The 14,103-nt window shown below is 38.5% G+C and overlaps 1 protein-coding gene across 1 annotated transcript; it reads right to left on the reverse strand.

Annotated features, from left to right (window-relative positions):
• Positions 1-3,067: 3,067 nt before the first annotated feature.
• Positions 3,068-5,141, reverse strand: LOC309707537 (uncharacterized protein). The gene is made up of 5 exons (XM_082534907.1): positions 4,947-5,141; positions 4,764-4,854; positions 4,232-4,652; positions 3,764-3,932; positions 3,068-3,668 (listed from the first exon to the last, which is right to left on the reverse strand). Exons 1-5 carry the CDS (start codon positions 5,075-5,077, stop codon positions 3,407-3,409), a joined length of 1,074 nt encoding a protein of 357 aa, XP_082391033.1. The 5' UTR covers positions 5,078-5,141; the 3' UTR covers positions 3,068-3,406.
• Positions 5,142-14,103: the final 8,962 nt, after the last annotated feature.

Here is a 14,103-nt window from a genome sequence, read left to right on the forward strand (position 1 = left end):
ATCCTATATAAACATCACAAATGCTACTGTTTGTATATGTATTATATATTTGAAGAAAAATCAAAAAGTCCAACAAGTGATTATAAATGAGCAGTCTGTTATAATTGAAAGCAAAAAGTTCTGTCATATATTTCTGTAAATCTGAGATTCTGAACTATATATACATACAGATTACAGCTGGTAAGTAAATATTATATAATTTCTCATTAGCAGAGATATTATTGGGGTTATTAGAGTTGTCCTTATGGAGAAATGAACTACACACTTACCAAGTGCTTCAGGGATGTGTGTGGTGGCCTTCTTGAGAAAATCAGTGATGTGGACAGGATCTACAAGCATTTCTAAAAGACACAGAATGTTTTTATGTTCCTGCAGCTCCAGTCATGCTCATTCATGCTGCACGCAATGATGTAAATATAAAACAGGTTGTATTTCAGACCTAATACAGATTTTATGATATATTGAATTGAAATTGCTAATTCAAGCAACCAATGATTTATGAAGAAACATCCTGAAAAACAACAGGGGTGCACAAAAACAACAGGTTGTAGTTTAGACCTAATTTTTTTCAAAAAATTATTTTGTAAGGAAGAAGAACTGGCGACCAGAGCTCACAGTATATGAAAATGAATTGGATTGCCATTTTGAACTTAAATCTTACTTTCCAATCCAGAATACTAACCCTTTCAATTTATTTATCCTACTTCCTAAACTTTCCAAGTTTACCAAGCTTAGTACTGAATATAACACATTCATGTGAAAAATTAATTCTTCGATCTTAAATATGATCAACCTATCTCTAATAATCGGCTATGTACCACAGGCCTTCAAGCTGGCTGTAGTTAAACCTTTACTCAAAAAGCCATCTCTAGACCCAGCAGTATTAGCTAATTATAGGCCAATCTCCAACCTTCCTTTCATATCAAAAATCCTTGAAAAAGTAGTTGTCAAACAGCTAACAGATCATCTGCAGAGGAATGGTTTATTTGAAGAGTTTCAGTCAGGTTTCAGAGCTCAGCACAGCACAGAAACAGCTTTAGTGAAGGTTACAAATGATCTTCTTATGGCCTCTGACAGTGGACTCATCTCTGTGCTTGTCCTGCTAGACCTCAGTGCAGCGTTCGATACTGTCGACCATAATATCCTATTAGAGCGATTAGAACATGCTGTAGGTATTACAGGTACTGCGCTGCAGTGGTTTGTATCATATCTATCTAATAGACTCCAATTTGGGCATGTAAATGGAGAGTCCTCTTCACACACTGAGGTTAATTATGGAGTTCCACAGGGTTCAGTGCTAGGACCAATTCTGTTTACATTATACATGCTTCCCTTGGGCAGTATCATTAGAAGACATAGCATACATTTTCACTGCTATGCTGATGGCACCCAGCTATATCTGTCCATGAAGCCAGATGACACACACCAATTAGTTAAACTGCAGGAATGTCTTAAAGACATAAAGACCTGGATGGCCGCTAACTTTCTGCTTCTTAATTCAGATCAAACTGAGGTTATTGTACTCGGCCCTGAAAATCTTAGAAATATGGTATCTAACCAGATTCTTACTCTGGATGGCATTACCTTGGCCTCCAGTAACGCTGTGAGGAACCTTGGAGTAATTTTTGACCAGGACATGTCCTTCAACGCATATATTAAACAAATATGTAAGACTGCTTTCTTCCATTTGCGCAACATCTCTAAAATTAGAAATATCCTGTCTCAAAGTGACGCTGAAAAACTAGTTCATGCATTTATTACTTCCAGGCTGGACTACTGTAATTCATTATTATCAGAATGTCCAAAAAACTCGCTGAAAAGCCTTCAACTAATCCAAAATGCTGCAGCAAGAGTCCTGACAGGGACTAGAAAGAGAGAGCATATTTCTCCTGTTTTGGCTTCCCTTCATTGGCTTCCTGTTAAATCCAGAATTGAATTCAAAATCCTGCTCCTCACATACAAGGTCTTAAATAATCAGGCCCCATCTTATCTTAATGACCTTGTAGTACCATATCACCCTATTAGAGCGCTTCGCTCTCGCTCTGCAGGCCTACTTGTTGTTCCTAGAGTATTTAAAAGTAGAATGGGAGGCAGAGCCTTCAGTTTTCAGGCCCCTCTTCTGTGGAACCAGCTTCCAATTTGGATTCGGGAGACAGACACTATCTCTACTTTTAAGATTAGGCTTAAAACTTTCCTTTTTGCTAAAGCATATAGTTAGGGCTGGACCAGGTGACCCTGAATCCTCCCTTAGTTATGCTGCAATAGATGTAGGGTGCCGGGGGATTCCCATGATGCATTGAGTTTTTCCTTTCCAGTCACCTTTCTCACTCACTATGTATTAATAGACCTCTCTGCATTGAATCATATCTGTTATTAACCTCTGTCTCTCTTCCACAGCATGTCTTTATCCTGTCTTCCTTCTCTCACCCCAACCAGTCGCAGCAGATGGCCGCCCCTCCCTGAGCCTGGTTCTGCCGGAGGTTTCTTCCTGTTAAAAGGGAGTTTTTCCTTCCCACTGTCGCCAAAGTGCTTGATCATAGGGGGTCATATGATTGTTCGGTTTTTCTCTGTATCTATGAAGCGCCTTGAGGCGACTTTTGTTGTGATTTGGCGCTATATAAATAAAATTGAATTGAATTGAATTGAAAAAAGGAAATATCAATATCCTAAATTTTGATAGTCTCATTTCCGTGACCATTTTTGTCTTTGTGTTTTTTGACAGTATAGTTCATTTTATCAGTAGGTATCTTTAATTTGATTACTAGTTTGCTTATTGTTTAGATATTTTATGTTTTTTCTTTCTGCATTTGTATGTTTAGTTATGTGTTGCCACTGGTTAGTTACTGGTCACGTTTCCTGTTTTTGGTGCCAATTTTATGTTGTTTAGTTTAATTCATTTACCCCCTGATCAATTTTGTTTTCTAGATCTGTGGTAGATTCTCTCTGCTTTATTTTTGTCCTCCTGAACTTTGTATATGAATTAGTATCCATGGTGTGCCTCTGTTTCCTTGTGGTGACATACTGTTTTCCCATGTAGAAAGTAGATAAAAAGAAAGTAAACAGAAACTAGAAAATGAAGCCTAACAGCTCTGCATTTCCTAGTTTCTGTTTACTTTCTGTTTTGTACATTGTATACAGTGGTACTTCTGAAATATCATTGTGTTTGTCCGCTATATGATATGTTGAACTGAAATTGCTAATCCAAGCAACCAATGATTAATAAAGAAAAACCATGAAAGTTATCAGGGTTCCACAAACTTTTGCATGCCACTGTGTAAATACAGCACAGAAAATATATACTTGTATACAATTTATACTTTAGATTATAACATTTTGAGTCCTCCTTCCTCACTACATCACAGTAATGACATTGTGACATTTATAAATAATGTATTTGTTACACATGCTAGGTAACGACAGTGATGAATAAGTAGTAAAGTTGGATCTTACGTGATTTTTTGATCCTGATGGCTTGCCTGTGGGTGTGTAACTCCCTTCTGCTCTTCTTCATTTCCAACTGAAGTGCAAATAAAGTCCCCTTTAAAGCCTTACGGGAGGCTCTGACCTCTGGCAGTTGTGCATCAATTAGAAATTTCAAGAACGCCCTCACATTTCCAATCCGAATCCTTTTGGTTGTCACGGCATGTTTATTCAGATAAGTTGTCCATCTAAAAAAGGCCCACAAACAAACACAAATCAGTAATCACTTTAGTATTATTGAGATTACTGGACTAATATATCACAGATATTTGTAAAAATGTACTCAGTCAGTCTTTCTCTGTTGTCCATAAATGCAAACGTCATTGCAGGGACTTGATTGTGAGACATGAAATATGCCCAGGCACGGACATGATGGACCCGTTGTTTGGCGTTGTCGACATCCTTTTTACTTGTTCCACAAATGTGCTGAAACCAAGCATTCAGGACTTTCTCTGTTTAAAATAAAGTGTAGTAACAACATAGCAATTAGGAGTGTCATGACAAATTGATGAAGTACAGAAAACATTCTTCTAATTGAATTGGTTGACAATGATATTTGGAAGATATTGCTAATTAGCAGGATTTAACTTCCTTGATAGAATTCAATTAAATTCCATTCAAGTCACAACAACATTTGCCTCAAGGCACTTTATACTTTAAGATAGAGCCTACAATAATAAATAGAACAACCAGTTATCCAAATTCACATTACACTACACAACAAAAAACACTTTTGTTAAATAATTCATACCAAATTTAGGAAGCCGGGCTGTTGGGTCAGGTTTATGTCTTTCAAATTTCTGGCGCTTTGGGGGGTTGAGGGGTTTGAGGCCAGGTTTATCCTTAGAGGATTTCAGTCTTTTCAGTTTACTTTTCAGTTGTTGTAGTTTCAAATGCAGTTCTTTGCAATTTTTGCAAGTCTGATGTTGGACTTGAGCATCATCTGACTGATTGACAGGGGAATGGACTGAGCTGTCTTCTCTAATCTCTGCAGATTCTTCACTGGTATCACTGCTATCACTTTGCTCCTCTTGATCACTGCTTTCAGTCAGCTGCTCTATGTCCAGTGAGGTCACCATTGGAGGCTGTGGATTTGAACGTCTGAGAGCTTTGAGGGCTTTCAGATTAGCCAATCGTTTCGCTGTCCTCATTACTTTCTTCTGATCTGATTTCTGAAAGGGTATAAACAATAGAACAGCAATGTTTGAGAAAGTTAGTGAAACATGTCACATAAGAATGCATTCTAATTTAACAACAAAATGTAAGCTATACAAAACACTAACCTCAATCTCACAGTGGACATTTTCCAAGTGCTTGTCCAGTCTTATACGGTTTTTAACTTTACATACTGGACAGTCCAGCCTGCCCCTGTAACTGCATATCACATCCAGTTTGACAAATGTAACTACAACTACCACTTTAAATTGTTGCAATGTTTTTTCATATACTGTATGACAGTGACTTACACTGTAGAGCAGTAATTTAGCAGTAAATGTAATTCTTCTTTGTTTACAACATGGTGGTATTTTTTTAAATGCTGCCCAACTGCAACATATGGAATCAAGCATATTGGGCATTCTGTCATCTGACGTGGCATTTTTCCTGTAGAGAAGAATACACATCAGAACAGGTGAATAATTTTTTGCCAACAAGTCTTCAAATTGAGGAGCATATGTCCCAATACTTGAAAAATAAGAAGAGAAATATAAGAAAACCTTGATATATATATAAAAAGCCTACCACTTTGAATTGGAATCAGGACTTTGGTGGCATTTTAATGGCAGTTTGAAGGAAGAACTCCTTTTTAACATGGACGGTTATTTAAGATTTGGAAGCATCGCAAATTTGTGTTGTTAAAGAATTTCAAGGGTCAATGTCTCTATGCGCTGATTTCTGTATGTGTACTTATTTACTGTAGGGCTATGTTCCTTTTTGATTTGACACATAATCTGTCTAGCAGGCAGATGAAGCCTAAAAACATTTTTCACTCGAAATAATACGCAGATAGTACGATTAAAATAAATTCAATGGGCGCTCACAGACAATTACATAGGTCTTAATGTGTGGTGCTACAAGGTATAAAAGTATGAACAAAATAAAAACATTTTGTTACTCACTTGTTTCTTGACTGTGACAATATGTCACCATTCACGTAGGAATTAAGAAAGGAAACCTAAAAAAATGAAAAAACGAAATAAGAATAATGGGAAACAGGGAAATTAAAATCTTTTAAACATTAGTGATTTATATTTAATAGTTGGAATTTTACTATTTAAATGTTACAAAAGAGATTAGGGATTGGGATCTTACAGTTGGAAGGATTTAGTGAATTTTATCCCAACTTACCTCTATGTAATTCCACAATCTTCAACTGAAACATTAACAGCTCTGCATATAACCTACGGGGATCTTAGCATTCAGATCTTCCAACCCATCATGCCCTCTGCTTTTATCATGTGATCTCTTACCAATAGTGTATATCAGAACTTGGAATGGAGGATTACTCGTTTGGAACTTTAAATGTAACTTAACTAACATAATTTGCATATCTTCCTTTGGAGATGTTGTTAGTGCGAAGTATCACTCATTTGAATTTATTACTTATGTTATAAAACAAGTTTACATTTTGAACCTAGAATGTCTTTTTAGCATAAATCACATTTGAAATTGGCAAAAAAACAAAAAACAAAACAAAACACAATTCCCCTCTCGCCCATAAGGGCGTTTGGTCTTACTTATAATATAAGTATTATATTATAAAATGAGGTTTAAACTTGAACCTAGAATTCCTTTTTAGCATATATTGCATTTGTAATTTGGCAAAAAAAACCACCCAAAAAACAACAATTCCCCTCTCACTCAGGGCACTCTGTCCATCAAGCTCAGGTCTGCTACAAGAAGCCTGGGAGCTTGAGGGCCCTGTGCAGTATTCAATTCATTTTAGGTCAATTTTATTTATGTCGTGCCAAATCACGACAACGGTCACCTCAAGGTGCTTTATATTGTAAGATAGACCCTACAATAATACATACAAAAGATGATTGAGATACAAAAGTATCTTAGTTGTTCCTAGGACTGTGCCCTCTGTATTTCTCAAGCTTCTTGTGTTCCTTCTTCCTGATGTTGCTGTCATTCGGAAATGCTACGTCTAACACTACAGCCATCTTCTTCTGTGATTTCCACAGAAGAAAGAAAACAGTAGAAGTCCAGTTGGTTATCCATCAACATTTTTTCTGTCTGCATCTAGAAGTCCCACAAGATTTTAGTTCGGTCATTCTCCACGACCCTAGTGGGCGTCTCCCATTTTGACTTCCAGGCCATATTGGCACAGATGTTCCTGTGTACTATTCCAGCCACTTGGTTATGATGTTCCATGTATGCTCTACTTGCTAGCATCTTGCACCCTGCTGTTATGTGCTGGATTGTCTCAGGGGCATCTTTACACAGACTTCACATGGGGTTTTGTCTGGTGTGATAGACCCCAGCCTCTATGGACCCTGTTCTCAGAGCTTGTGCCTGTGCTGCCATGATTAGGGTTTTGTTAGCAGCTGGATAGCGTATGTATGTATATGATTAATTTGTAGTTGACAATACTTTGGGTGTCAGTAGGACTACCAAGACACTGTATAAGTAAGTATATCATTTTATCTACTTTATTTAGACTTACCCACAACACTGGTCGTAATTGTTGTATTGTTCATAATGTTTGCACTCCGTGCTGATTGTCCCTTGGTTGAGAGCATGCCTGGATCTAAACCTAGTCAAGCTGGTCATGTCAGTACAGACCACAAGTGTCATGGAGGAGTTTGCTGATATGTTCAAGGGCATATTCCCAGGAGAATGCGACTTACACATTGACCCAGACGCCATGCCCGTCGTGTGTCTCAATCCAGAGAAATGTGTCATAGGTGCCACAGAAGTGAGTTACTTTGGACACAAACTCACCCGGGAGGGCATCCAGCCAGACCCAAAGAAACTACAGGCCATCAAAGACATGCCGCCTCCTGAGAATAAGAATGAGCTAGAGACAATGCTTGGAATACTCTCTTTGCAAGCTCCTTTGACTTGGAATGGCGAACTACCTGTCCAGATTCGCACTGCGACTATCAGAAGTGAACGCACCGCTGCGTCAGCTGCTCAAGCAAGACTTGGAGTTCGTCTGGGATCAGAATCACGACAGAGTCTTCCAGCAAATGAAGCATCTCATAACCAGAGAACCAGGCCCCATACTGGCATACTACGACACGACCAAGGAGCTACACCTACAGGTAGATGCATCCAAGTATGGTTTGGGAGCTGTGTTGATGCAGGACGGACACCCAACCGCATATGCTTCAAAGACACTGACCCCAACAGTGGTTAACTATGCACAGATCGAAAAAGAAGCGTTTTCACACCTACATATTGAATTGAATTGAAGTGAATTGGAAGAATTAGAGATTTGGATGGATGAATAATTGATTTATATTTCACTTATTTTTAAACAAGTTTCTAAAAATGGATTGAGCCCTTCAGCAAAGAAGAACTGTTGAAAAAGATGTTAGTGTTAAAGAATTTCAAGGGTCAATGTCTCTATGCGCTGATTTCTGTATGTGTACTTATTTACTGTAGGGCTATGTTCCTTTTTGATTTGACACATAATCTGTCTAGCAGGCAGATGAAGCCTAAAAACATTTTTCACTCGAAATGATACGCAGATAGTACGATTAAAATAAATTCAATGGGCGCTCACAGACAATTACATAGGTCTTAATGTGTGGTGCTACAAGGTATAAAAGTATGAACAAAATAAAAACATTTTGTTACTCACTTGTTTCTTGACTGTGACAATATGTCACCATTCACGTAGGAATTAAGAAAGGAAACCTAAAAAAATGAAAAAACGAAATAAGAATAATGGGAAACAGGGAAATTAAAATCTTTTAAACATTAGTGATTTATATTTAATAGTTGGAATTTTACTATTTAAATGTTACAAAAGAGATTAGGGATTGGGATCTTACAGTTGGAAGGATTTAGTGAATTTTATCCCAACTTACCTCTATGTAATTCCACAATCTTCAACTGAAACACTAACAGCTCTGCATATAACCTACGGGGATCTTAGCATTCAGATCTTCCAACCCATCATGCCCTCTGCTTTTATCATGTGATCTCTTACCAATAGTGTATATCAGAACTTGGAATGGAGGATTACTCGTTTGGAACTTTAAATGTAACTTAACTAACATAATTTGCATATCTTCCTTTGGAGATGTTGTTAGTGCGAAGTATCACTCATTTGAATTTATTACTTATGTTATAAAACAAGTTTACATTTTGAACCTAGAATGTCTTTTTAGCATAAATCACATTTGAAATTGGCAAAAAAACAAAAAACAAAAACAAAACACAATTCCCCTCTCGCCCATAAGGGCGTTTGGTCTTACTTATAATATAAGTATTATATTATAAAATGAGGTTTAAACTTGAACCTAGAATTCCTTTTTAGCATATATTGCATTTGTAATTTGGCAAAAAAAAACACCCAAAAAACAACAATTCCCCTCTCACTCAGGGCGCTCTGTCCATCAAGCTCAGGTCTGCTACAAGAAGCCTGGGAGCTTGAGGGCCCTGTGCAGTATTCAATTCATTTTAGGTCAATTTTATTTATGTCGTGCCAAATCACGACAACGGTCACCTCAAGGTGCTTTATATTGTAAGATAGACCCTACAATAATACATACAAAAGATGATTGAGATACAAAAGTATCTTAGTTGTTCCTAGGACTGTGCCCTCTGTATTTCTCAAGCTTCTTGTGTTCCTTCTTCCTGATGTTGCTGTCATTCGGAAATGCTACGTCTAACACTACAGCCATCTTCTTCTGTGATTTCCACAGAAGAAAGAAAACAGTAGAAGTCCAGTTGGTTATCCATCAACATTTTTTCTGTCTGCATCTAGAAGTCCCACAAGATTTTAGTTCGGTCATTCTCCACGACCCTAGTGGGCGTCTCCCATTTTGACTTCCAGGCCATATTGGCACAGATGTTCCTGTGTACTATTCCAGCCACTTGGTTATGATGTTCCATGTATGCTCTACTTGCTAGCATCTTGCACCCTGCTGTTATGTGCTGGATTGTCTCAGGGGCATCTTTACACAGACTTCACATGGGGTTTTGTCTGGTGTGATAGACCCCAGCCTCTATGGACCCTGTTCTCAGAGCTTGTGCCTGTGCTGCCATGATTAGGGTTTTGTTAGCAGCTGGATAGCGTATGTATGTATATGATTAATTTGTAGTTGACAATACTTTGGGTGTCAGTAGGACTACCAAGACACTGTATAAGTAAGTATATAATTTTATCTACTTTATTTAGACTTACCCACAACACTGGTCGTAATTGTTGTATTGTTCATAATGTTTGCACTCCGTGCTGATTGTCCCTTGGTTGAGAGCATGCCTGGATCTAAACCTAGTCAAGCTGGTCATGTCAGTACAGACCACAAGTGTCATGGAGGAGTTTGCTGATATGTTCAAGGGCATATTCCCAGGAGAATGCGACTTACACATTGACCCAGACGCCATGCCCGTCGTGTGTCTCAATCCAGAGAAATGTGTCATAGGTGCCACAGAAGTGAGTTACTTTGGACACAAACTCACCCGGGAGGGCATCCAGCCAGACCCAAAGAAACTACAGGCCATCAAAGACATGCCGGCTCCTGAGAATAAGAATGAGCTAGAGACAATGCTTGGAATACTCTCTTTGCAAGCTCCTTTGACTTGGAATGGCGAACTACCTGTCCAGATTCGCACTGCGACTATCAGAAGTGAACGCACCGCTGCGTCAGCTGCTCAAGCAAGACTTGGAGTTCGTCTGGGATCAGAATCACGACAGAGTCTTCCAGCAAATGAAGCATCTCATAACCAGAGAACCAGGCCCCATACTGGCATACTACGACACGACCAAGGAGCTACACCTACAGGTAGATGCATCCAAGTATGGTTTGGGAGCTGTGTTGATGCAGGACGGACACCCAACCGCATATGCTTCAAAGACACTGACCCCAACAGTGGTTAACTATGCACAGATCGAAAAAGAAGCGTTTTCACACCTACATATTGAATTGAATTGAAGTGAATTGGAAGAATTAGAGATTTGGATGGATGAATAATTGATTTATATTTCACTTATTTTTAAACAAGTTTCTAAAAATGGATTGAGCCCTTCAGCAAAGAAGAACTGTTGAAAAAGATGTTAGTGTTAAAGAATTTCAAGGGTCAATGTCTCTATGCGCTGATTTCTGTATGTGTACTTATTTACTGTAGGGCTATGTTCCTTTTTGATTTGACACATAATCTGTCTAGCAGGCAGATGAAGCCTAAAAACATTTTTCACTCGAAATGATACGCAGATAGTACGATTAAAATAAATTCAATGGGCGCTCACAGACAATTACATAGGTCTTAATGTGTGGTGCTACAAGGTATAAAAGTATGAACAAAATAAAAACATTTTGTTACTCACTTGTTTCTTGACTGTGACAATATGTCACCATTCACGTAGGAATTAAGAAAGGAAACCTAAAAAAATGAAAAAACGAAATAAGAATAATGGGAAACAGGGAAATTAAAATCTTTTAAACATTAGTGATTTATATTTAATAGTTGGAATTTTACTATTTAAATGTTACAAAAGAGATTAGGGATTGGGATCTTACAGTTGGAAGGATTTAGTGAATTTTATCCCAACTTACCTCTATGTAATTCCACAATCTTCAACTGAAACACTAACAGCTCTGCATATAACCTACGGGGATCTTAGCATTCAGATCTTCCAACCCATCATGCCCTCTGCTTTTATCATGTGATCTCTTACCAATAGTGTATATCTGAACTTGGAATGGAGGATTACTCGTTTGGAACTTTAAATGTAACTTAACTAACATAATTTGCATATCTTCCTTTGGAGATGTTGTTAGTGCGAAGTATCACTCATTTGAATTTATTACTTATGTTATAAAACAAGTTTAAATTTTGAACCTAGAATGTCTTTTTAGCATAAATCACATTTGAAATTGGCAAAAAAACAAAAAACAAAACACAATTCCCCTCTCGCCCATAAGGGCGCTCTATCCTACAAGCTCAAATCTGCTACCAGAGGCCTGGGAGCTTGAGGGCCATGCGCAGTATCTTGGCTGTTCCTAGGATGGTGCACTTCTGTACAGAGATCATAGATGATGTTCCTGGGATCTGCTGGAGCCACTCGCCTAGCTTGAGAGTCAGCACACCTAGTGCTCCGATTACCAATAGGACCACTGTTACCTTCACCCACCATTCTTCTCGATCTCTTCTCTGAGACTTCTGTATTTCTCAAGTTTCTTTCTTCCTGATTTTGCTGTCATTTGGAAATGCTATGTCTGTCACCACAGCTGTCTTCTTCTTTTATTCCATCACCACTATGTCTGGTTGGTAAGCCATCACCATTTTGTCCGTCTACATCTGGAAGTCCCACAAGATTTTAGTTCGGTCATTCTCCACGACCCCAGTCGGCGTCTCCCAATTTGACTTCCAGGCCGTATTCAGCACAGATGTTTCTGTATAGTTTCCCAGCCAATTGTTTATGGCGTTCCAAGTATGCCCTGCCTGCTAGTAGGAGTGGGTTTTGATTATTGATTTATTGATTAAAATCAATTAAAATTAAAATGTTTGTATGTGTGCGTGTGTGTGTGTGTGTGTGTGTGTATATATATATATATATATATATATATATATATATATATATATATATATGTGCGTGTGTGTGTGTGTGTGTGTGTGTGTGTGTGTGTGTGTGTGAACCGTTCGATACAGTGCTTTCGGTTCGGTACGCATATGTATCAAACAATACAACATTTTTTATTTATTTTATCAACCTTTCATCTGACGATGCTGTCTGTGTTGAGCGCTCAGTGGATCTGCGTTCGACTACTCCGCCTAGGCTGCACTGTTGAGTGCAGATCCACTGAGCGCAGCGCAAGCTAGCAAGACAGAAGCTAAACTCATTGCAACATGGCAACTGCCTCAACGCTACCCGAAATTGAACCTCCGCCATCCTCATTCAGATCTGGTGTTTGGAACTATCTTGGTTTTCATGTGAAGTATGACCCTGATGGTAAGCGCATCATGGAAAAAAGTAAAACAGTATGTCGGATGTGCCACGCAATGCTCAATTTGTGGGAACTAGTGCGTTAGCGCAGTTAGCTCGTTAACGTCCAGCCCCAAGCACGGGCAATCTTGTTAACAGAGATTTGCCACGTTATGGCGTTAATGTCATTTTAACGTGATTAAGACTCGACTGTACACAGTGTTTGTGTTTTCCTCCAAAAACAATAAGTTCCGTTGGAGCAGTCTTTCAACGCCTCTCTCTGTGTCTCGCAAACAAAGTTGACCCACACAACAAAGTAAAGCTATTTTTTAGCTACGAGCCGACACAGAACCCACCGTATTAGTCAGAGGTCCCTTTACTATGGTTCGGAGCCGCGGACCTTCAGTAACAGTAATAAATCACACAGCAATAGTACATTCACGTTGTTGTAAACAGCATGATAATATATTAAGTAATCCAAAGTATTCAGAATACGTTACTCTCATTGAGTAACGTAACGGAATACGTTACAGAATACATTTTGGGGCATGTATTCTGTATTCTGTAATGGAATACATTTTAAAAGTAACCTTCCCAACACTGGTTTTGTGTTAATTCTGATTTTGGTATTAGTTCTTAGGGTTTGGTTCTTGTGGTTAGTGTTTGAGTGTTTTTATCAGCCCTACCTGTGTCGGTCCTCTATGTTCATTCACTATGTTCCTCTGCGTCTCTCTGTCCAGCCTTCCTCATCTCCCATCTCTGAGTTTCTCCCACTGACCTTATGTTCCAGGTTTGTTTGTCCTCCCTGTTTTTTTCATGTGTGTAATTGCCCTTAGCTGTATCTCCCAGCTGTTCCTTGTTCTCCTTGTGTATTTATTGTTTGTTTTACCTCCGTTTCTTGTTGCGTCAACCCCTCACAGTGTGTGTTTTCTCCCCCCTCCTAGTTCCCTGTGTTCCCAGTGTAGCTCCCTCGTGTCCTTGGTTTTTGATTTGAGTTTCTTGTTTATGGCTCCTTGTTTTAGTTCAGTACGTGTGTTTTTTCAGGCAATAAAGCTGAGTTCATCCCTCCTCGTGTATGAGTCCTGTGTTTGGGTTCTATTTCCTGTCAGCCACACAGTGAAACATTACAAATTTGGTGCAGTATCAACAGTTGTGATATTCAAACATTATGTAATGGAAAGAATTGCACCAAAATGAGTCAAAATGTGATGGGCCAAAATTATAATGTACTCACATGTATATATAGTGTAATTGCAGACTTACTAATCATTTTAGGTCTTTTAGACAGCAAGTCACATTTTAATCACACAGAACACGGAACTTTATTCAAAACAAATTATGTTTTTTCTTTCACAATGTGGATTTCCAAATGAGTCACATTTCACACTAATGTGATTCCTAAAGGATGATATGCAAATTAGTAGATTTGATTACACAGTTACTTTAATGACACATACAATTCCTCAGAAGTCATCCTCAATTCCAAGTCACAGTGTCTTATAACAGACAGCGGAAATCGA

The sequence above is a fragment of the Aulonocara stuartgranti genome (genome assembly GCF_965226115.1).
Source record: "Aulonocara stuartgranti genome assembly, chromosome: 5".
In the NCBI taxonomy this organism is placed as follows: Eukaryota; Metazoa; Chordata; class Actinopteri; order Cichliformes; family Cichlidae; genus Aulonocara; species Aulonocara stuartgranti.